The sequence below is a fragment of the Semicossyphus pulcher genome, unplaced genomic scaffold, assembly GCF_022749685.1.
Source record: "Semicossyphus pulcher isolate SPU_LCO1_2020_fin unplaced genomic scaffold, fSemPul1.0.p SCAF_17, whole genome shotgun sequence".
Lineage (NCBI taxonomy): Eukaryota > Metazoa > Chordata > Actinopteri > Labriformes > Labridae > Semicossyphus > Semicossyphus pulcher.
Genome location: NW_027211681.1, coordinates 21,590,232 through 21,614,684, shown reverse-complemented (window position 1 = coordinate 21,614,684; position 24,453 = coordinate 21,590,232). Strand labels below are relative to the sequence as shown.

The following is a 24,453-nucleotide window of genomic DNA, read 5'->3' as shown; positions in this document are numbered from 1 at the left end:
TTTTCAGCTGAAGGGGACGGCCAGGTGGCATGAAGCAAGGAGTCTATCCATGGTATTGTAGCCCCAAATGTACACAGTTGATACTGCATGGTACAACACCCACAACTATAGGCCCCGCAGCACCTTGTCAAAGCAGAATTACATCTTTTAGTGTTGGAGAAAAAGCTTCCAAGAGGTTCTCTGGTGATCTGTTTGTTACCTGGTCAACAAGTTCTCCTCACATTGCACAAACCAACCAGACTTTTTACATCAGAAATAGAGGACAACTTTGTGTCTAACATGACCCAACAATCACACTCATCAAAAGAGGCGAGGCTCTCTTTTGATGAAAGTGCAAACCCTACGTACAACAGGCTTCTTTTCAAGCTTCCAGGTCTCCCAGGCTGCCAAAATGACCTTCATGTAGGCGATCCATGATCATGGTCTAATTTGAGCACAAAGTACACTTGCAGTGGTGTAGGGAGAGGGGACTACCTTCCAATATCCACACTAGCATGCTAAAAAAGCATCAAACTTGAGATAAAAGAACGTTCATAAACACCATGCTTCCTTCATTACATTCTTCAATTGTAAAATTCCATCTCTGCAGATTTTAATATGTCTCAGCTGCATTGTGGGTATTGGAAGGTAGTAGAGGGAGAGTGTGTTCTAGAAAGTGTGCACTTACAGAGGGTGGAGGGGACTCCCTGCCAATCAGGGGGGTGTTCTCACACCGAGGGTTCTGAAAGTTTGCGTTCTGGCTCCTGCATTATAGAATAAGAGGTTACTGCATGTGGTCACCCTGCCACTGGTGTCCAGTTGTTGTTGATCTGTGGTCTGCTCAGGGTCACGACCTAATGCCTCTCTGACAAACGGCCTCAGTAATAATTACGCTTCAGGGACTTAAGCTCAGTGGTGCCTTATGGCCAGAGGTTAAACACCTCTGCCACAGTCCAACATACTTAACATTCTCTCTTAACAATGCACAGAAGACAAACATTTCTGCTCACACTGGGAAACTTGTTCAGTAGTATTTATCAGAGTGCACACAGAAACTTGGCTTTATGTGTATATTTCTAAAAAGTAATTTATATAGCAACAAATATGGATTCAAAAAGAAGTCATTTTAACATAAAATATTTGTTCAATAAGCTTCAAATGGTCCTTTGAAACACAATTTAATAGGAGGCCAAATAAGAGCTATTTCCATAGCAACCGGTCACAAACCTTATCTATATCTATTATAAATGTCATAATAACTGAAGGAGTGCTGTTCAACTTACTGCATTAATGCAAAGAGAAACATATGTATGTGAGAACACCCAGGTAGCTTTACATAAACATAAATTACTCATTATTTTGTTTTGTGTCAGGATAAAATAAAATGTTTTCATACGTAAGAACTCAGCGGTTTTCTACGTTTTGGTCCATTAAGCAGAAATGTGCAGCTTCCATTACTGCCAAACCATTTCAAAAGGGATAGGTCTGCTCTAAATTACTGAACTCATTTCCTAGGTTTTTTTTTAATCAGGCTCTTCAGCAGCTGTTGGCAGCGAGAGCTTAACTTGGGACTGGTAAACAAATATGACCAGACTTTACTGAAAGGGAGTATCTGACCAAACTGACCAAATATGGCTTCATGGAGGTGAATAAACCCTATTAAACTCTACTGTAACCTTTGGACTACAGTCATCAGTATTAAGTTAACATTACAGGATTTGTTAATGGCCCAAAACATGAAAAACATGATTCAAAAAACTCTAAATGCCACAAGACTTTCAGAATGCAGATACTGTCTGTCCTCTTACTGCAGATTTACCAGTACTTCCTCAGCAGCAGTACTTCCTTTGCTGGTTCCTTAACAGCAAATAGTACGCGGTGGTATTTAAATATCAGCAAGCAGTGGCAGACTACAGATACATACGCTTATTTCTGTTCTGTACTTCTTGTTGTATTTAAAGCAAGCAAGCCTGTGGTAAACTGTAACATGTAGCAAGCAGGGTGTTATATTTAACTTAAGTGCAGACCTGAATAATTTTTGGTTTTTGACAACACTGTGTACTGAAACAGGCAGGCTGGCTGATACAGCAAACAGCAACTTGATCAGCATCAGAGGGAAAACTAGTGAAGGGTTCTAACTCACTGGGTGACATTTACTGCCGACAATGTGTCACACAGTACATGCGAGCTTTACAAAGCTAACAACTAGCTATTCTAACTTAAGGTATCGCAGGCAGTGAGCGTTGCTAATGCTGCTAGTCACAGGGGGCAAGCATTAGCTACCTATGGCAGGCAGTGTATTGATCTTGCTAGCCTCTAGCTAGCAGTGGGTGCTAACTCACATGTATTCAGTGACGGGGGCATTGCTGACAGTGTGGGCTGTAGCGGGCAGGCTAGCTTCGCTACCGTAGCTGGAGCCACAGCTGTAGAGACTGGGCATGTGAACGCGGTACAGGTTATCGTGCACACCGCCCCGTGAGGCGCCCGACTCGTCCTCTCCGTCTTCCTCATCCGTCCTTCAATCGGTCAGGGTTAGGGCAGGGCACAAGAGGGCATGATGAAGAGGAGGGGGAAAAGGTAGAGGGGAGGGAGATCCAAGAGAGACAACAGAGTGTAAACAAGTGGTTGAAGAGGAGGTTAGGAGAGGGGAAGGTGCACTTGTTCTATGTGGAGTCCCCTGATACAAAAGACAGGGTAAGGCCATGCCTTCAGCCCCAAAGCAGCTGAACAGGAAGACAAGGAACATAGGCAGCATTTATCTACAGAACAGGACCACTACTAGCACAGTGAGGCATCTTATCTCGCTACACAGCCCAGAGTGGACCCATGAAGCTGTCTTTTGTTTCTCTCTGTGGTTACATAATATTAAATGGTACAAAGAGAGTAGACTCTTGGATACTCTCAAAGCTCTCTCAATAGGTAAAAACATGCAGTTATTTTCTTCATGCAGCAAACCTCCTTTGACACGGAGGATTTGCCTGTAATTATAACTGTCCTTTTCAAATTGTCCAAACAGAATCAAATGACTAAGGTTCATTTTCAAAGTACTTCATGCATCACTGAGTGCTCCATAAAACTCAAAGCAAAAACATCAGGAAAGAAGGAGATAACATGGCTGGTTTGGGGAAACCACTTCAGACATAAAATGGTTAAAAAATGTAAAAAACTGCCAGCAACGGAAGAGAATGAGGCATCAAATAAGATATGTGCTGATTTGGAAGTCGGGTCTCTGGCTACAGAAATGTACTGGCTTCTACAATGTATCGGGTCAACCACAAAATACATGTACATATGTAGACCCTAATATTAAGACTCTTTGTTCTGCTTTGCTGTTTATTGGAGGTTTATACCAAGAATTAAAGAGGAAGGGAGGGTGTATGAAAGATGTTTCAAAAGGGCCCTATGTCAACAAAGACAAAAGGCAAGAGAGAGCTTATTGCATTGTCTGGCCACCAGGTGGAGCTGTTTCACTCCATAAGCTGTGCAGCCCATCAAACAGCCATTGCAGCACAGTCGGACTAATAAGCAACCAACCCCATGAGCAGGTATTCTGGCTAAATTGTGGGACATTAAGCATTATTGTTTAACACCTGCTGGGCCATAACTTAACTTTGCTGCATAAAAAACAAGCGTGAAAAACACCTTTTATCATGGCACAGCTGTGTTTCATAATTAACATCATTTATAGGAGTGAGCCCCATCGCTTGAGCTCTTTGCACTGATTTTAAAAAGTAATATTTGGGTTGTTTGAATGGTCACTTGAACAGTCCGTTTAACAGACCATGGGGTCATTTAATTTGCTCAATATTCACCATCATTCGCTGAAGCCCAAAGCGTTTTTCCAAATCAGGACAGGGAGAGAGGAGGAAGGGACGGAACAGAAGGAGGAAGTGGGGCACAGAACAGAAAAAAAAACGTGGTGATACACAATCTAACACAACACTGGTGCTCCACGTCCACAGCGGAGAAAAGAAAATGAGATATGTAAAAACATGGAAACAAAAAAAATTCAGCCAGACTGGCAGCGCTGACGGCAAACAATAAAATAAACATAAAGTTGCTGAGAAAAACCAGATGGATGCAAAGACAGGCAGGAAGACGTACAGAAGGATACAAACAGCTCAGGAGGCAAATACACTTAAAGAGTGACATGCATGGGCACGGAGGAGATTCTTTATGGGTTTATCCACTGTTCTCAGGTCATAAAATGGATTACGTTAAAGAATTAAAGGAGTTAGAGCTAGTAACATGTTAGCCGTTAGTGTACAGATTAACTAAACAGATTAAGGAATGTAAAGGCTTGTTGGGAGTCTGAATATGTGAGAGAGACTATGTGTGTGTGTGTGTGTGTGTTACCTCTTGCCAGGCCAGGTGTGAGGGACACTGCACACGATGGAGGAGAACATCAGAGCAGTGACGAACGAGAAGAGAACCAGGTAGATGAGACCCTCCACTCCATCGTAGCACAGCCCGGTCAGAGCCTGGACGTAGTCCTATGTGGAGCGAGAGAGAGGAAACGAGTGAGTTGTGTAAGAAAGTCCTAGATTTGAGGTTTTCACCACAACACACGAGGTGACTCACCATGTGTAGGCTGCGACAGTCAACCAGAGCGGTCAGCTGGTGAAGGCCGACCTCAGTGGAGTTCAGCACGGACTGGATTTGTTCGAGACTCCCCTGCACACACGAGGCAAAGCTTACACATGCATTTCTCAAGTATAGATATCCACCTTCACACACACTGGATTAACATGTGTGTCTGTAACTGCCACTTTCATCAAGCTCCCAATGATTCACATCCACTCATCCATGAAGACCAACAGATCATCGCACAAACAAGCGGCACACGAACCTTGGTGTTTGCATAATCACGTGTTGCTGATCTCAGTAGCTCTGCCACATCATCCTGCATCTCCACCAATGCTTTGTGACTCCCCGACAGCCTCTACAGAACATACAGAGGGACACATGAGAGACACAAACATAACACACACGTACACAGATGTAGCTTTTAGATACGTATTTTACAGGTTGCAGGTTTAATCATCTGAAATTAACAAACAGTAAAACAAAGAAAATGAATTTACCTGCTGGAAGGGGTTAATCTGGCCAGAGCTGCACCTCAGGTAATACTGCAGGATATCTGTAAATGTACCAATAAATACTAATCAATGGAATTATAATGCATACATTTCAAATAGAGTAAATATTCACTGCATGTACTAACTTTATGAGGCCATTATCTCTCTTTAAAAAGGGAGAAACGTGTACGTGTGTGTGTACGTGTGATACAGAGGCAACATCTGCGCTCTACAGAGCGGAAACAACTGACAGACAACAGAACTCATTAGACGAGTGCAAAGAAGGAAGTGAGAGAGGGGGGAGGAAGAGCGAGAGCGACTGAGAGGTAAAGAGGGATATGAAAGGACGAAGAGAGAGAGAACAAATCAGATAACGATCCTAAGTGAAAAAGCAAGAATGTGCTCTGAATATTTATTTATTTTTCTTTTACATCTACATCTTACATCTGGGACGGGCAGGAGGGAGAGCGAGCTGGGCGTGTGTGTGTGTGTGTATGTGTGTGCAGGATTGCTGATGCATTGCAGTCAGCAGAGGGAGAGAGTAAGAGCTTTTGTATACAAGAGTGTCAGTCAAACCCAATCCCCTTGGATTCACACAAACACACACACACTTGTTTCTTAAAATAGAAGCAACATGTCAGGGTGAGATTCAACTGTCAGTGTGGAAAATGGAGTTTATTCAAGATGTTTCTGCTTGTTTTTCAACCTACAGTGTGTGCCTATGAGCTGGGCATTGACCAATGATCGCTTATCTGGTTTATAAGTTGGTTACACATATAAGGAATCTGTCTTTGTTTGTTGGTGCAAAATAATGAACATAGGAATAGAAAGCTAGTAAACAGCAGGAAACATAAATAGAATTAAATATAAATAGAAAACAATACTATATAAATATGTAAAATTTGTGCAATTATTCCTTTAATTCCTCGATTCCGTGCATTATAATTACTTATACTAGTCAAACACATGATTGCAGGTAGACACTGCTTTGTTTTTAACACTGTTTTCTCACCCTAAAACCAGTGCAAATGGCTGCTGGCACTCCACTGATTCGTGTGCATACCTTGGTTGATGACAGCGTTCTCCTTGGTTACTCTGGTGATGTAGGTATCAGGAGAAACGCAGAAGTCGCTGGCTGACTGTAAGAGGGAAGCACACATGACACATCAAGCTACAGAAACATCCACTGCTCGCTCGAGCAGTGGGAAAAAAAAGATTACATCATTGCAGAGAGCCAGAGAGCCCGGCGATGTTGCCATGGTGACACTTACAGCAGCGACAGCCAGTTCCAGGCCGAGAGACCCCCAGCTGATTATCAGAGTCAGAACCCCCAGCAGACACACTCTGAAGGACCAAAAATACATGTTTCAAGTCCAAATTCAGCTTACGAACATGACGTGCATTACACTGTTTTAACAGAGTGGATTTTAAACGTCCAATAGGAGCGTTATCAGGTGTGATGTAAAGGAACTTACCCAATCAGAGTGCCTCTAGAGTTGCGTATCAGGCCGAACAGCACCAGCAGACAAATGAGTACATCAAATAGCAGCAGGCCAAGGTACCCCAACCACCTGTCAACATACACATTTAACACAGTGTTATATACTAATAGGGGATATTTAATGACAGAGTTTTCACATATATATACATATATCCTAGGCTGTTTTAGGACACAGAAGGTTATAAAGCCATAGTATGTAAAGACATGTCAAGGCCAGAGACGCTGCTTATGTAAGGAGTAATGTACAGAGAGCAGTTTAACGCTGTGTGAGAGTGAATTCATTCCCCGTCCCTTTTCTCTCTGTCAGTGTGCATTTCCACGACCAGCACTTATCTTGCTTATTACACGGCTACATATTAAAGAAATCAACAATTACTAACTAAGATATTATTATTGTTCTAATATAATACTAAACTCTACTGCCTTCTTAAAATTAGCCTACTTAGCTGTTGTAATTCACATTAAAGTGAACATTTACACTGATGGTAAAGTGAGATAAAGTGGACTGTATGAATGACCAAAGCACCTGAGTTAGGTTTTCTGATGCCTGATTATCTGTTGACATTTTATTCCACAGTTAACACGTCTTTAAAGCCCCCCTCCAGTGGAAATCAAGTGTTGAATCTTGTAAACATTTCCATGTGGTGTTCTTCATGTGCTACAAGACATATCAGGGACAACAACAGCAGTCATCTCCATGGCTGGGCCTGTCTGCTTTTAAACTGCAGTGTACCAAGGACAGGCTGAACAACACGTTTTCAGATTGGCAGGTTTGAGACGTCACAAACCTAAGGAGCCAATCCCGTTAATGGACAGGGTGGCACTATGCATATCATTATGTGCAACCTATGGCAACCACTTCAGCGAGCCGCGAGCCAGCTGTAACCGCCATCGTAATTTTTGCAAACTCACTACTGACTTCTAACATTAACGTTACTACTACTAATTACTACATTTCAAGCTAGCTAAGTTTCAACAAGCTGCCACTAAACGATGGCAGAGATGTGTTTTGTTTTCACAAAGGAGGGGGCAGTTGGACATGTGCATAGTGGGCGGGGCCTATGCAGATTCAGGAGTTTTTAATGAGGGAGAAGGAGGAGATGCCTCGGGAGGATTTTTACAAGGTAATTAAACGTATTTTACAGAAAAAATATATCAGACACAATTTATTATTTAAAGCAGAGCATTTTATATGTTTGTATGTTTATTAGTGTTTATTAAATGGGCACTATTACAAAACAAATCCATTACCATTCTTAGCACTGACCTGTAAAAATCAAAAGCCTCCGTCTTGCGGGCCAAGTCCTCCAGGGAAATGTCAGTGTTGGACCAGAAGGGAACATCCACCATCAGCCTCACCAGCTCGTCCAGCTGTCCCTGCAGCTTTTGGACGATGGACACGTAGTCTGTCTGCTCCTGGAAGGCCGCCTCCAACTGGACCAGGTTCTCCTCCACTGTCTGGTTTAAGGCTAGGGCGCTGTCTGTCACCTGGACATTGACAGGAAAGAAACATTAATTAACAATTAGCTGCCATGGGAAACATTTTTTAGCGGGTTGTGAGAGAAATTTGTAACAATACAACAGGTAACTCACCAGTTTCTCCACCCCAGATACGGTGCGGTTGGCATGACGGAGGGAGTACGCCAAGCGATTGGCTCCATCACTGGACTCCCCGTTTCCGTAAAATCCCACAGCAATGCCAGCGCTGGGAGGCAGAAAACAGGAAGTGTTAACACGATGACTAATTCAATCATCAGATGGCTTCATATCATTGACACGGATGAATTTCTCTCAGTTATACGAGCACAGACAATAAAGACAGTTAATCTGTTAAGTGCAGTCCCCCTGTTAACCAGCAACAGGCGGCGCTGAGCTCTGTGTTCTTTGCTTTGGTGTCACCCTCGGGCTTCGGGCAAGCACAGGACGACCAGGAGTGATTCACACACACACACACACACATACATAGGCAGAGTCTACACAATAATTGGGTCACCAGACCGCACATAATATGATCCTTCTGCAGCTCTGCATCCACATTCACACATGACACATGCTACAATATCTGAGGTTCGTGGCCACAACACCCTTTCTCTCGTAGTCCTTTACCATGTTCACAAAACTCACCCCCTCACCCACCCAAAACCATCACCACTTCCACTTCCAAATAAATCTCCCTACTTCATCACATCCCTCTTTCCCCACAGAGCCCCCTCCCCTCCATGCTCTTATTTTCGCACTCACTCTGTAAAGCTCTTGTAGCCCCCTCTTTTCCCTTTGTGTACTGTATGTGTGTTTGTGTGTGTGTATGACTGCACTCTTTGTATTGATGATGTCTCTGTCTGCGCACAAACACCAGACGGGTTTGTAGGGGGAAATTTATGGCCATTGTTAGGGCAATTCATTCTAGCCCATTAGATCTTGAGTACCCCCGTGTTACAGTGGATTTACACACACACGCACTTCATTGTGTTGATGTGTGTGTGTGTGTGTGTTTTTGTGTATAAAACAATAAACACAGAAGGAAACAGGCTTGACAAGAGAGCAGAATAAAGATGAACACAGACATGGAGGCACATTAATGTGCTTTGTAGCCTATGTTTTATCTTTCCATTTCCCCACCCATCCGTGCCTCCCACCATCTTCCTCCATCTTCCATCATGTCATCTCAGGTTTGCCAGTAAATCATCTCGCTCCACTCCTAGTTACTCATCCTCTTCCTCTCTCCCACTCCTTTCTCTCTGCAATCTCCTTCTTCCCCCGTCTTCTCCATGAGTTTTATCTCGCTGGTTTAATACTGTAAGTAATTTCACGACTTCATTAACCACCAGCACAAAGTATGAGGCATAAAAGGCAGCAGTCAAAAGTTTAGAAGGCTAATAATTGACAGCAAGCATTGGCAAGCTCAGCTGAAATAAACACAACAATCTCCAACATAGAAAAATCATCATCTGAGTGAGCAACCTGTTTTAAATGATGCTAACTCAGAGAGAGAGCGCTGCTTCAGTTCATATTCAGTTCAAATGGCCTGACATCATTGCTGCTGTACCTAAATGGCCACTCAGATGGAGCTCAGTGGCTGAGACAACAAATGTTGTACTCAGTCAAAATTGGGTCCACTGTGAGTTCAAGTCCAAACCAAAACAATTGACCCGATTCCAAAATAAAAGCATCAAAAAAAGGTACAGCAGGATGACATACAAAGAGTGCAACCTGAAGACTTAAAGGAGCAGTTTGCTTTGTTTTCCAGGGCCCATTGGAGAAGCGGATAGCGTCCGCCAAAGGCACAGAGTGAAACAGCATTTTTCTTTCTACCATAATGGCATTAGCTCCCGAAAATAGCATGATAGGACTGAGGTTGAAAATCGGCAAACTGGCCCTTTAAAATGCTATTCCATGTAAACAGGTGACAACATACAGATATATAATCCCACTGCAGACTAAAAACTCCAGAAAGAACTTTAATTTGCTCTTTTGTCATCAGCTATTTCATAACACATCCAAAACTTCCAAACTAAGTGTGGCTGGCAATTCTGATTCAATCTATTTACATATGTAGTAACCTCTCTATTTAATAGCTTTTCCATTACTGGCAATGTCTGGGCAGCTGTGGCTCAGGAGGTGGAGCCGATTGTCTTCTAATGGAAAGATCAGTGGTTTGATCCCTGGCTGCTCCAGTCCACATGTTGAACTGTCCTGAAACAAGGTACTGAATGTCAAATTGCTTAGCTATAATATGTATCATTGGTGTGAATGGGCTGATTGGGAATGACTAGAAGACCATAAAGTTGCAGTTTAAGTGCAGTCCATTTACTATTAAAATTCCCTATTTGTACCACAAGTGATCTCGGCCGTCGCCTATTCAACCAGGACTGTGGTAGTAAAAATCTGTGTTGAAGCTGTCAGTTACATTTATTCAGTGACAGTCAGCTGCAGACACGTTCTTAGTGCAGCAGCATCTCTGGCCTCGTGTCAGCTTACATCAAAATGACAACATGAGTCTGAAGCAATGTGGTGTGTAGTGTTTACATCTTGGTTTTGTTATTGGATTCAGTGTGTTGAGAGAAAAGGCTGGATTGATCCGCAATACGTTTTGTTTTTTGTTTTTAATAATTGACTTAAAATTCTAATTGATAATTAAACTTATAATGCATTTCTACTGGTCGACTCCATAAACTGTAAACCTTTCAGCACCATATTGTACAACACTAAACAGCCTCATACAAAAACACAGCTTCTTCTATCTAAACACACAGCACCTGCACACAAACAGAGGAAGTCCACATGTGGCTGGTGCTGTGCCAAAAATAAAATATGATGTCATATTAAATCATGAACAAAGAATCACACAAGCACACCCGCCTGCGCACACCCGCACACACACACACACTCAGATTCGTATCAAATATTCAATAAGAAATATTATAGCTAATCATAAAATATTAAAACCCGCGAAAAACACTCTCCAGCACTGAGTCACGCACGCACAAACACACAGAGCTCCCCCTGACTGTATAATTCATTTCTCGTCTCTGCATCAAATCTGCTTCTGTCTCCATGGCAACCTTTCTAGGCCAGGGAGAAGGCCGAACAGAGAGAAATAATAAATAACGGAGGGGGGACTCAGATGGAGAAAAGGGGAGGAGAGGGAGAAAATGTCAAGAGAGGGGAGGTAGAAAAAGTGGTGAGAGAGTGAATCAAAGAGGGATCATTTGTATGTTTGTGTGTGTGTGTGTGTGTGTGCCAAAAGGAGCAGAGTCCACGCCGCCTCTGTATCTGTGGTTAAAACACTCTCTGCAATGTTGTCGGGTCATTTGGGTGAAAGATCTCAGCGTGTACACACGGTCCTCAGAGACAGGTAAAAACAAACCGTGGAGTGTAACCGCCTGGCTGGCTCCCAGTTACACCACACGGGATTTTCTGTTTAAACCACACTGAGCAGACTGAATGAAGGTAGATTCACAGAGTGGAATAAACACCTTGTATGCCCAAATTGACGGCTTTAAAGGAAAGCAATTTTTGAAAGCAGTTTTTAGGGTTTCCTAAATTTGTCCTCCCTCTACTTCTACTCTTCCAATCCCACAAAAGCACCTGTTTACTGTCTACATTTTACTGCTTTTGCCAAGCTTGGATCACATTTGTGTTTTCTGTTTTCAATCGTGAATTTCATGTTTATAATTTTGACCTCTATGATGCAGTCTTTTCATTGCTGCAATGGTGAAAGAGGGAAGGATGACATGAAATAATGGCTGCCATCTGGATGCAGCGTTAAACTGTGAAATAATGCAAAAGTAGGTAATGTGACATCAAGGCTTTTTGTGCATCTAGCAAACCACTGATTTGTGACTTTGTTGTGTTAAAGGGTTCAGATCCAACTAAACAAACTAACCGGTCGCAGCAGTGGGAGACCAGCAGCTCCCTTGTTCTGCCAGGTGAAATCACTGTTTTTATCAATGGAGTCTGGTTGCTTTGAGGAGAGCAATTTTAAAATAGTCTTTTGCTTTTCTTAACAAAATTAGTGAAGTGATCCTTTCTGTAATGTTGTAAAACAGCTTAAATGGCAATCTGAGCTTGTTAGTGGCAAATACAAGCACTTTTAATGGATGTACTTTGATCAGGCACTTGCCCTGAAAGATTACATTGCAGCCTGTCTCGCAGCTGCCAGCTAAAGCGATCTACAGGAGCAGTTTTGCACTCAATAGTCATTTAGTCGAAGTAAGACCCAGGTTAAAAAATACAGGAAGTCTCCTTTTATACTGGTAACTATGTGATTCAAATATAGTCCATCTGCTAGTAGTATACGATCTATAAAGAGTCATACACTCTGCGTCTTTTTTCAATTGTTTCCAAATAGACAGAGCGTATGCGGCTGCATGCGGCCGCCGAGAGAAAAAGCGCTGCACTTACAGCGTCTTTTCTCACGGTGCTTTGAGTTGAAAATCTATCAACTTTTCAGAAAGGCGCTGGTGTTGTCACCACTGCAACCAATCAGTCACATGGTTAACACCAAACATGGAGGAGCAACTTGTTTTGGCCGTTTCCGTCTACCCAGAGCTGTACATATGACAACAGTAGGCTATCACAATAGAGACCGAAAAGCCCATTTGTGGGAGCAGATCGGCCAGACACTAAATGTTGCTGGTAAGTGTTGTGCTTTTATTGCCTCTACGCGTTGTAAGCTTGTTGTTAGCTCTGTAGTAAGTTAAACTTACTGTGGTCATAGAAACAAAACCCGCGTACAGCGTATTTTCTCTCAACGCATGCAGCGTTTTTTCTCTCAATGCACGAGCGCTTCATCCCAGCTCTCTCTAGCGCCCTGCCACAGCTTTTCTGCCAGAAATTGGCGTTATGTGGACACGGGGCCTTAAGCTACAGTCTCCACTTAAAGCTGCAGGGAAATTCCTTCAATTGGGGAGAATGATTTTAAAATATATCTACCTTTACTCAGACAAGTATTGTTTACAAAACAAGGGGTTAAACACCTTAATGCATGTAACTTTTCTGTACAGAGGTGTTACTGTGACGGGAATAACCTCTCACCTGCAGACGAGCGTGGCGATGATGACGCACCAGGCGGTGCAGCAGCAGTCAGCGCTGGGTTGTTGGGAGTGCGAATGGGAATGTGAGGATTCGTCACTTTTACGTCGCCGGCAGCAAAGCCAGAATGAGTAGAAGAGAAGGAAGAGGAGGTCCAGGCCCAGACACAGCAACGCCACAGATCCCAGCAGCAAAATGGACTGGTGACAGGAGGGATTGAGAAAAAAGACATTAGGGTCAGCAAGAAATGTATGTTTTCATTATACAGGTTATGTTCTATTTGCACTGTCAAACTCTGAGCTTCATATGTACACAATTGGGAAAGAGTCATCCTTATCTCAAGGAAGAGGACAATTTAGGAAGCAGGTTGAATATACAGGAAGCGAATAAGCTGATAGGAGCAGAAACTAGATACACAGACAGATCACATGATGCAGTTTGTCCTGTGTCGACAGACGCTTACAGATACACAAATTGTGTTCCTCTCTCCAGCTATTTGAGGCTATGAAAAAGTGGCTGTTAAATGGGTGTCTGATGCATACCATGAAAAACACATTTGCACACCATCAAACACGCACACCTCCATGGAGAGAGCGGAAGCGATGCTGCTGGGGAGCTGTGTGCGCTAGAGACCCACCACACAGATCACACACCCTCTAAAAGCTTTGAAGTGTAAAAGAAGGAAGGAGTGGTGGGGGCAGACAGAAGGAGAAAGGAGGGGAGGATACATTAGGAACAAAAAAGAGGCAGGCTGGAGAGACAGAAAAGGAGATGTGAAAGAAGATGACTGAAGTGAACACTAAAGGGAGAAAAAGGGAGAAATGGGGCTGTTTCAGCAATTTGTCTGGAACTAATGAAACCTTTTTTTTTTACCACAGACGAACACTGCAATGTTAGTTTTTCCTTTCCCCTCTGGGATTGTCTGGAAAAGTCATTGTATGGCAGGACCACAGTCAGACAGAGGCACGTTTCTGGAAAACCAAAATCTCCACCTGCTAGACTACTTACAATAGACAAAGGAATACTGCCACAGTTCTGCACAGGCAGAAACAGCACCAGTGGGATTCTGGGGGACTCCTCCGTGGATGATAACAAAATCTGGCTCCACCTCTAGGATCCTCGCAGACTTCCTGGCTTCCCAGGCTTTTAAACAGCTAGTTTTGTGTTGACCTAAATTTTTCCTTGCTGCCAGCCAGCGATTTCCTCACCCTGCAGCAATTTGTGCACCTCTGCTGCTAATATGGGAATTGTATGAGTGTATATGGGCCACATCATAGTTAATGCATTTTTAAATATGATGTGGTTCGTTCCCCAAAATAAATCAAGGAGCGCAGAGGTTCCAAACTAAGAGGTCCAGACCCCGAAAAATGGTCATAAGGTAAGAGTGGGAAAGCACAAAACAAAACGTATATTCGCCACACAAAATCATTCGGATCTTTTACTTTCTGTTATCAAAACAAAGCATTTTTTGTGCAAGGCTGGATAATTTTGCCTCAAAAGATTAACTATCAGTAGATATATGCAATCATCATTATATTTTGAAGGGTCACTTACTCTGCAGTCATGCTAGCCTGCTGCACAGCAATGATGTGAGCTCAATGCTAACTTAAACATGCTAGCATACTCGAAAGTACAATACTACGTTTTGGCATATTAAGATTTGCTAAACAATTTTCAGGACGTCATGTATGTAGACCAGAAATATAACAATTCATGCTCTCAACACCATTACTGTCTAACAAAACAAGCCATGTGCCCCACATTGCCATCCCAAGAGGTTTGCTGCTTGCATGGCTCCAAACATGAACAATATGAGATCTCCACTGTGCATGACAAGACAAGAAACCATCTTTCCGATAAGCAACACGTAACATTTTGATAATTAGCAGTTGTCAATGCAGAATGTTGCGTATGGAAAAGATGGCTTCTGTTCTCTGAGGCTGGTTTTGGCCTGCTGGCAATTCCTTGACATCAAAAGCATCCCGTAAATAACAAACTAACCATTCACACTAGAGCCAGCTGATTTGCTGGCACTAGCTCGTCTGTGAATGCACAAATCTCTCTCCACATTGAGAGAACAATGCAGCCCAATAAGGTCAGCATTCGAACTGTGCCAGATGTATAACGAGGCCAGCAAAGGGCACTGTTTCAAATCTGGAGGGCTCCAGCCAATCCAGCCAGGCTAGTGGGTCACTAGAACACTACAGTAGATGAGCTCCAGTGTGATATATAATAGGATGTGACCTGCAGTGGTGTAACTTGACATCTGAAGGGAGAGAATAGGGCTAATTTTCCAACAGCAGTATAAACCACAGCTCTCAGTCTCTGCTGAGGAATCAATGTACTTCTATTGTCTGAGGTCTTTAAATTGAAGAGAGCCTGGAGATAACAAGTACAAGCACTAATAATATACTTGGAATATTCATAGTACTCAGGTAGTGGTGACAATTTTAATTTGAATATTCAAAAAGGACTGTGGCTCTATGCCAGAAAAAACCTGCACACAAATCAGAAAAAAATGCAGAAGCCTGCATTTACGTCTGTCCTGTGTTTCTGTCATTACCATGGTATTATTTTCTCATTGGAGAAAAGCACGGCTCAGTGAGAGGAAGTCAGCTGATTGCTTTTTCCCAGACTGTTGTTCTCAAACAGGTTAAAGAAGACGAGCAGATGCTGGGAAGAGAGGATCCTGGAGGGAAGAGGAGGGGGAGATAAGCTCTGTCGATGGTCTCTGGTATTATCCTGAGTTATTATCTACAGGCTTAGTGTTAGAGACGTTGTGCTTTGGTTAAGGCGTACTGTGCTCCTCTAATGCATTGTTTGATCTCTAGTGCCTTCAAAATCAACGTTGGGGCTTAAGCCATAAGGAGTGAAATGCATCTGAGCTTTGCAGAATGAAAATGAAACGTCATGCAACATATGCATATGTATTCATCTATCATATATAATGCTATCGTGCTATGACAATGACAAAAGGCTGACCCAGATACAGTGATGTGGAGGAAAGTGATATGATGGAGAAACTGTATCATTGTCCTGCTGAAACTAACTGGAAAATATTTTGATAATCAATTCATTCACTCATCAAGCATATACATATATATAATTTTATATCTTTGGGCTACAATCTCTCTGTTATTTTCCATTTATGTGTTGTGATGGCTGTAGCCTGATGTTTACATAGCATATATCTCAACTGTTGCATATTCAATCTTGAATCAATCAATCATGAGCTTTGTAGCCATATTCAATATGCTCAGTGCTACTTGACTGTCTCTGTAGACACTGTATCTTTAACTTGTAGTCCACTATACTCAGGACTACAATCCCCCTGATGCTTAGCCACACAAGCTCAACTGATTGACATAAGTGTTCTGCATTAAGGCTACTCAAGTGATGTTCTCTTAACCTTGTACGCTGCTGCATTCACTTGTTACCTGTTCATGCCTTGTAGAAGGTCTCTGACCGAAAGCTTGCAAATTAAATACGATCTTTGCACAGATCTGAGTGCGCGGATGCTTTATTCATTCATTTCACTACTTATAGCTCCAGCAACTCAATCAAGTTTGATACCGGGTGAGCGGTTTTCATTTTATGGAGAAAAATTATTATTGACAAAAAAAAATAGGGTGATCAGGATAATGAAAATAACAGATGCAGCCCTAAAAATAATTAAATAAAATATTTTCTTTCATGATTTGTTCAAATCAAGTAGAAATGACTCGATGTAATATATTCCCTCCAGCCATTGCCATAACATTGCATCCCAGAGAATGGGAGGGACATAAGGTCACAATGACCTTGACCTTTAACCAACAAATACAAATCAGTTCATCTGTGAGTGGAAATGCCAAATGTGAGAAATTCCCTTACAGCGTTTTAACATATCGTGTTCACAAGAATGGGACTAACAGACAGATGGACACAAAACAAAATGCCCCCAGGGTGGAGGCATAAAGAACAACTGTTTTATGCCTGTACATTGTCTGTATTTATCTAACTACCAATCAAAGACCCACAGGTTCCTGTGAGAAAACACAAGCAGGACATGCTTACATTTGAGACACTGAGTTTTTTAACAATACGTTTACATAAAAAATTGACAATCAACAAATCCTGTGCATATAAAGAATGACAACTGATCCAGAGCTGTTGGTGTTTGTTGCATGAACCTAATGTGAAATGTATAATCTGACTGAGGACCAGCAGGTCTCTGCAGCGTCTCCCCAGTCCTCTCACCGTGTATGATGACTGCTAGATTAACTGTTAGGCTGACAAACCATCAGCGCAGATTAAGCATGGATCAATTAGCTACTAATAAGCATGGTGAGCTTGGCTGTGGATGTGTGTGTGTCCTTAGATGTAGGAGTGAGTGTGTGTGTACATCTACGCTACTGGAGATCAGCTTGCAGGCTTGGAGGAGGGGCTAAATGTTAAACACCCAGGCACAGTGATCTACTTTCAATCTGTCCATTTAAGTGTGTGTACGCGCGCGCCTGTGAATGTGCGTGCGTGTGTTTGAGCTGACAGGATCAATCACTTCCACTTCAGCGGGTTGTCCTTGCACTCTCTCTGCCTGTGTGTTACTAGTCTGGCCTTGCCTACTGTGCTCTGAACTTCTTTCCTGAGGCGCTGACTGACCTGGAGTTCATTCTGTGGATATTTATCTGCACTACGGGGGTCAAAGAGCAACCAAAACACATAAAGCAAAATCTCTATTGAGGGATCGGGTAATTGTTTTGACGCCAGTATTCATTTAATAAGTATTCGCTTTATTTAATCAAATGCATAGAAATGCAAATTGACATGGTTCTGTATTAAAAGTTTGTATTTTCTTTATGTGACTATGATTATCTAAACAGATTCATACAGCAAAGATTATAGATCTCAGAAGCCGCTGGTAACGTTCAATGTCTTTATTCCAACATCGCTCGATCTAACATGACAGGCAGAATGGCGACAAGCAGGGACAAGAGAGAGCTATGTAACGTTAAACTTGTATAAAAAACCAAGTAGCAACAGTACAAGCAGGAACCGGGGGAAACAGATAACAGGCAATCACAGGGCAGAGAAGATGAGGCAGCTAATCATGAAAAGTGGTCGCTGGAAAATGAAGCTACGCTCCCTTCGAGCTTTGCTGAAGGAAAAGGCTTCCTTGAGCTGATAGCGTTTGTTGAGCCGCAGTACATGCTACCATTGCCTTGTGCAACTACGAGAGAAGTGAAGATATAATAGGTACGCGTGGTGAAATTAAGGCTGATCTGCCAGAAGTGCCAACAAGGTAGCTATTACTGCAGACGGCTCTTTGAAGAGCAGCAGCTGAGGAATGGGTGTGTTGGAGAAAGTTAATGCTTTTGTCCATGACAACTACAGTAATGTGGTATTGGCAAACCCACGCCTCCTTTGTGCAAGTACTCAAGAACTCTATAATAATTTCATCAAGTGTTAAAATATGGAAATTACTTACTTAAACAAAAAGCCTTTGGTGACCTGTGGAGCATATCTATAATCTTTTAAACACAAAAAAAGATTCCAAAGCAGCATTTTTCTTTTCAAACTGCTTTGTGATAATTTCTTCCACTGTGCAAACTCTAGCAAACTATCCAAAATACCAATTACAGATTTACTTTCCACAGCTGGGAATATATGTGTCTGTTATTATAGGTCACATGATTCTTCTGTAATGTTCTGCAGCTGTTTTAACTGTGGCTGGTCGCTGACTCTGCGATTCTGCCATAATACAAACACACGAACGCTCGCGCGCACACACACACAAACACGCACAGAAGCTATTCCACTGCCTTACAGACCCTCAGGATAAGAGCTCCCATTTCAGCTCCCCAGGAAAAAAATAGAGCAGTTTTCTTGTATAAAGCCACAGAGTCAGCATCCCCAATAAAGTGAAAGTCATCAGAGACCAACCGCTCTGGTGAATGAATGCTGAACAGTTTTTTTTATGTAGTTAGTTTAAGAGAAAGGCTCATGCAGTGAGAGAGTGAATGTGTGAGTGACAGTGTGTGAGAAGAAAGTTTTGAGCAGCTTCAGAGCTCCAGAGCTGAATACAAATGAACCTGTGCCAAATCACATCAGAAAGAAAAACACTACACAGAAGAATCTCTCTCCATTGTGTGGGAGTGTGTGAGAGAGAGAGTGTGTGTGTTGTGTTGCGGTGACGGACTCTGTGCACTGAAGGACACTGTGTAGGACCTTGTTTGTGTGTGTGGATGTGTGTGTGTGTGTGTGTTTCTCAGCTGGATGAGTGGATGCATGAAAGCCTTTGAGACAGATATACTGAGCCAATCTAAAGACGGGCTCCAGTGAAAGAGTGAAAGAAAGAAAGAGAGCATTCTTTCACAACAGACTACAGCCCCCCTCCCGTTTGCCCCTTCCCACTCTCTCCCCCCTCCTTCCCTCACTCCTCACTCCCTCCCTCCCTCCCTGCCCCAATCCAATTCAACCTCCTTCTTCTTCTTGTTCTTCTCACCCTCTTTCACTCCCTCTCCCTCCCTCGTCTAGCCAGAATTAATGATTTCACCCTGAATAGAACCCCTATATTCACCCTCACACATACCAAACACACTCGCACACACACAACCCCTGAGGGAGATCTGTGACCTCACCTCAACAAACAACACTAAGTGCTAAATACGCACTGACACAGAAAGGGAATCTGCTGTATGTGACATATATACATACAGCTTGATATATGCATAACTAACATAAGGTATTTAAACAAACATATGATCATGGTGCAGGATGCTCAGTGACATAGAAACAGCCCCGTCTGCTAAAATATGTCAGGATGTAATTAGTCCTAAAAGGGGGTCCTTAAAATTCCAGTGGTCACACACACTGACACACACACACACACAAAGGCCCTTAGTTAAACATTGAATAGCCCGCAGGAAGTGGCTATTTGGCAATTTAGAAGCACCTCCCATGGTTCATGGAGCCTTCTCTCTCTCCTCTCGCCTCCAATCAGTCCCTTTTTATCTTTCTCACTCCTCTTCCTCCTCCTCCTCTCTCCCTGCTTCTCTCTCCGGTTCCCATCTCCCTCCCTTGTCCATGGCCGTGGGTGCCTTCCCACGCTCGGCTCTTGAACTTGCACGCCCTCCTTCCTCCCCCCATACATGTCAGCGAACTACATTGAGGGGTGAATGCGGTGCATGAATGCAGGGGATCGACACGATGTGTCTTGGCTTCATGTGGGATCGCGAGGCTGTGTTTTCTGGTGCAGAGACCTGAAAGTCACCTTGTTTGAGGATTCAAATGAAATGCAGTAAAACTGGGCCAAAGCCCCTGTTTGAGATGGAGCTGCTTTCTATGCAGTGCTGCCGACTCAGCCGGTGTTGCATTAAAGAATGACTGCAATCAGTTTTATGCATTAACTATATCTTATTAATTCTCCCTAATATTTTTTCAAATTAATTGTTCATCCAATTCAAAAAGACTTATCAGCTCTAAGTTTCCAAAGCCCAAGATGGTGTCCTTAAATTTAAAGAAAAAAACTGGAAACAGAAAATGTTTGAACTTCATAAATTACTTGGATGTCAAATTGTTCGAAAACATTGATTTATGTAGACTAATCCATCAGTTTTTGACTCATGACCTTTCAGAGAGAGGTAAACAATGCCTTATCACTGCCCCTCATCGCTGATCCAGGAGCTGCTAGCGGTTCATCCAAACAGTAGGCAACTGTTCCCTTCCAATATACAAAAGTATAACGCAAAGATTTGAAAAACCTCAACGTAATTCTGCAGCAGTGACTTTGCAAAGAGAGAAAAATCTGAAATACAAATTCACAACATACACATTTTAAGGATCATCGATAACATAATGTTACAAAAGTTTCTGCTTATGTATGTTGCATTAAAGACACAAACACGGCTAAAAAACATGGAGCCCCTCCTCCAGTGAGCAGGTACTATCTGCAAAACAAAGCAGGAGTGATAATACCAGTTCCAGGCGAGGATAGTCGAGTAGAGCCACTTGCATGCTATTAAAAAAGCAGCTTTTAACCGTCCCATCTTGCTATTAATCCTGCAGTTCCCTTAGATTTATAGGGCAACCATTATGGATCTGGACCTCGAGGTTGGGAACTACCCAACTAATCGATAAATCAACTAAGAGTTTCTGCACTACATTTATCCATAACAATGATGGAGCAGGTAGGGGGTAATTGTCTTGATTCAAGGACATTTCTCTCTCTCCCTCTCCCGCTTGCATACACACGCACGCACACAGGCACGCACGCACACACACAGCATTGATCGATGCAGGGAGGGAACCCACAACTCTGGTTGCAGGACAGCCTCAGTCACCACTTGGCCACTCTGCTGTGAAATTACAGTGTGGGCAGGTGGCAGGAGGTGGGATGATAAGGTGATGCTGCGTGATGAAGAGGATGATGAATCCCGAGTGGGAGGTAATTATTCTCCTGTACTTGTCTTACCTTCTGATACTCAGAGTCCTCCGGCCTGAAGTCGCTGCTCACGAGCTGGAATTCGATGTTAAAATGGGGCAACCGGTGGAGCAGATTCACCCACCAAGGCGGAGAGTAGTTCACTACAGCCGCCATGCTGATCCAGCGACCTGCCCGGCTGTCACTTCACTCTCTGACCAGATTCCTCACACGGACACTGTAGAGAAATTAATGACCATAGCAAGTTAAAAGAGGCCCAGAAATTACTTCAGGCACAATTATACAACAGTTAGTTCCAACCAAGTAATTCGATTGGACAAGACACATTGAATGAGCGTTGATATGGAGTATAACAGCACTGGGACTTTGCACTACATGTATCACTCCGCCTCAGGTGTTCTTAATGCTGTTAATTAATGTTACAGCAAACAGTGTTTCTCTACCTCGGAATCACACATGCAGCAACGCATCCACAAACAAACTCTTATTAGACTGGCTGAAAGATCAGTGGAAACATTAAGATAAACGTATGAGCAGCTCTTTTGTGCTAATGTGTAGATATACACAAAGTAGCAAGTGTGTGATGCTTGGCATCAGGCCAACTCCAGTCAAGTTGTGAAACTAGTTGTGTCAGCGGAGCCAAATGAATCATTAAACAAACTAAAAATATGAATCTGTTGTTGTTTATAACTGTTTAAAACCGCTCCTTGCAGCAATGTTTTATCAGAGAAATATCACACCCAAGGTCATGCTGTTGTTGCACAGAATATTAGCACGACTGTCCCCCTCGTCTGTTCATTAAAAGCACCTGTCACGACAGGCAGAGATAGACAGCAGCTAGTACTGATGGAATTTCATTGAGCACATTAAGCAAGATGAAGGGTCCGTTTCATAATGTTTACCACCATAACTTCAACTGGAATTACTGATGATTGACATTATGATAAAAACCAATGTTGACTGTGATTAGTCAGTAACAGGGGCGGGACAAACACGACAATAAACTTCATCATGCCAAGATATTACACACATTGTTTTGACATTTGGTAACAATACACATTGCACATTGTTTTTTGCATCCTTTACATTTCACGTACTAATTACTTTTTTCATTAAGATGCAATGATTTCTTTTATCTGTCAATGTCATACCTGCTATGTCGTATGCCTTTGTGTGTGGTTAAAAAAAACGAAAAACTGCAATATGACAGATTCATATCAGTTTTCTAAAACTCTGTGAAACAGGAGGTCTGCCACAGTTAATTTAATAAACATGATTATTTTGCATTCTAAACACCGTTTCCCTTTTCTGGTGCATTGTATGTTACATTGTAGCATGAATGTTCCCGCTGTAGGCATCATGTCAATCTCATAAAATAGCTCAATTCCCACTCTTATCACCGACAAAGCTTAAATGTCATTTTGTAAGCAAATATTAAATACTAGGTAATTCTGTAGTTGAACATACAGTACATGAATTATGGTATGACAATAGCATGGCGACCCCGCATCACCCCATTTACGCCCATACTGCAAAACACAGGCTTCATGAGACAAACGTATTGTAGAGAGTGAAATGGCCGTTATATCAAACCCCACACACTGGCACGACTTTTCTTTTATACTGCCTTTACTGTACCAACACATGTAGGTCAACTCAGTCGAGGGTACCCTCGTAAATTCATCCCGCAAGCCTTAATTATCCTTACACGTCGAGTAAATAAATTGTTAGCAAAACCCGGATTAGCTAGCATTAACCTGCTTTGTCCGTTAAAACTACCGCAGTCTCACTGAGTCGTCAAGGCAACAAGGAGGAGAAAAGGCGAGAATTCGCTTCAGGGCTGCGTGTCTGTGGACATCAAAGCGTGTTTACTGGGTGATAGAAACAGTGTCACAACCTACCTAGTGTGAAGCCGAAGCAGATTCAGACTCTCGTTTAACGTAGTCTTGGGAGTCCAGGCCGGCGTATATTTCACCTATTGTCTTCCGAGATCCGTTGGTGGATTGTAACCCCACAGCCGTGCGCTGCTGCATCAACGTACCGAGCAAGCTGCAACGACCGAGTCGGCTGCAGTCCCAACCACATTGAAACTAACGGAATAACGGTCACATTTCACCAAGTCGCCCTCTTGTATTGACTACCTTCTCCGAGAGCGACAATGCTGAGGCAGATTAGGCGTCAAACTCGGTGACCCGCAACCCAGTATCTTTCTTTCTCTTTTTTTGCAGTTGGACGATGCCGTCGTTGTCTTTTTCCTAAACCATAACGGTTTGTGCTCCTCGGCTCTGTTCCCACGATGACCGTCGGTTCAGTGCATTTAGCGCTGCGGCTCTTCAATTGGATGATATTGTTAGAGCGTGAAGCAAACACGGTGTTTAAAAAGCCCTGGAGGACGGGGCTTTGCGGCAGCTCCAGCTCTGCAAATGTGTGCGTGTATGTGTGTTTCTGAGAGAGAGAGAGAGAGAGAGAGAGAATGTGTATGTGTGTTGTGAGACGGCAAGAGAGATAGCAAATGCGCAAAGAGGTCGCCCCCTATCGTTGAAATGGTGGTAGTACATGTTACAGAGGGCAGCTTTACAGTACGTTTCAAGCAGTGGTGAAATGTGCATTCAGACCAATTTACTTAAACAATAATAGAAAGATACTCATGAAAAGTCCTGTATTCCAAAGCCATAGCCATTCCATAGCTTATGATGCTGTACAGCAATTAAAGTCTATAGTTAAAATCTCAATCAAAAGGTAACAAAAAATGAACAAGTAACAGTATATACAAATAGAAATAACAACCCAAAAATAAATAACATTTATAAAAATAAATCACACTACACTTATACTTAAAGTAAAAGATCCAAAATACAGTACGGAGCAGGATTTTGTTTTTTTCTTCTTTGCTACCCCATTAGTCATCTCATGACCCTCAAAGATTTATAATGTGACCC

At 42.6% G+C, this 24,453-nt stretch overlaps 1 protein-coding gene across 2 annotated transcripts in view; it reads right to left on the bottom strand.

The window, feature by feature from the left end:
- ttyh3b (tweety family member 3b) overlaps positions 1-23,924 on the bottom strand; it is a 28,081-nt gene extending 4,157 nt beyond the window's left edge. The window contains exons 1-14 of one of the 2 annotated variants that reach the window (XM_069665334.1): positions 23,416-23,924; positions 21,545-21,731; positions 13,096-13,292; positions 8,152-8,263; positions 7,826-8,046; positions 6,533-6,628; positions 6,329-6,401; positions 6,121-6,196; positions 5,064-5,119; positions 4,829-4,921; positions 4,561-4,653; positions 4,336-4,472; positions 2,322-2,495; positions 668-743 (exon numbers count right to left, since the gene is read on the bottom strand). In XM_069665334.1, the coding sequence (XP_069521435.1) occupies positions 668-743; positions 2,322-2,495; positions 4,336-4,472; positions 4,561-4,653; positions 4,829-4,921; positions 5,064-5,119; positions 6,121-6,196; positions 6,329-6,401; positions 6,533-6,628; positions 7,826-8,046; positions 8,152-8,263; positions 13,096-13,292; positions 21,545-21,670 (1,530 nt within the window). In that variant the 5' untranslated portion in view covers positions 21,671-21,731; positions 23,416-23,924. The remainder of the gene's footprint in view (positions 1-667; positions 744-2,321; positions 2,496-4,335; positions 4,473-4,560; positions 4,654-4,828; positions 4,922-5,063; positions 5,120-6,120; positions 6,197-6,328; positions 6,402-6,532; positions 6,629-7,825; positions 8,047-8,151; positions 8,264-13,095; positions 13,293-21,544; positions 21,732-23,415) is intronic. The other variant, XM_069665335.1, reaches the window with a different exon arrangement.
- Between the last annotated feature and the right edge of the window lie 529 nt (positions 23,925-24,453).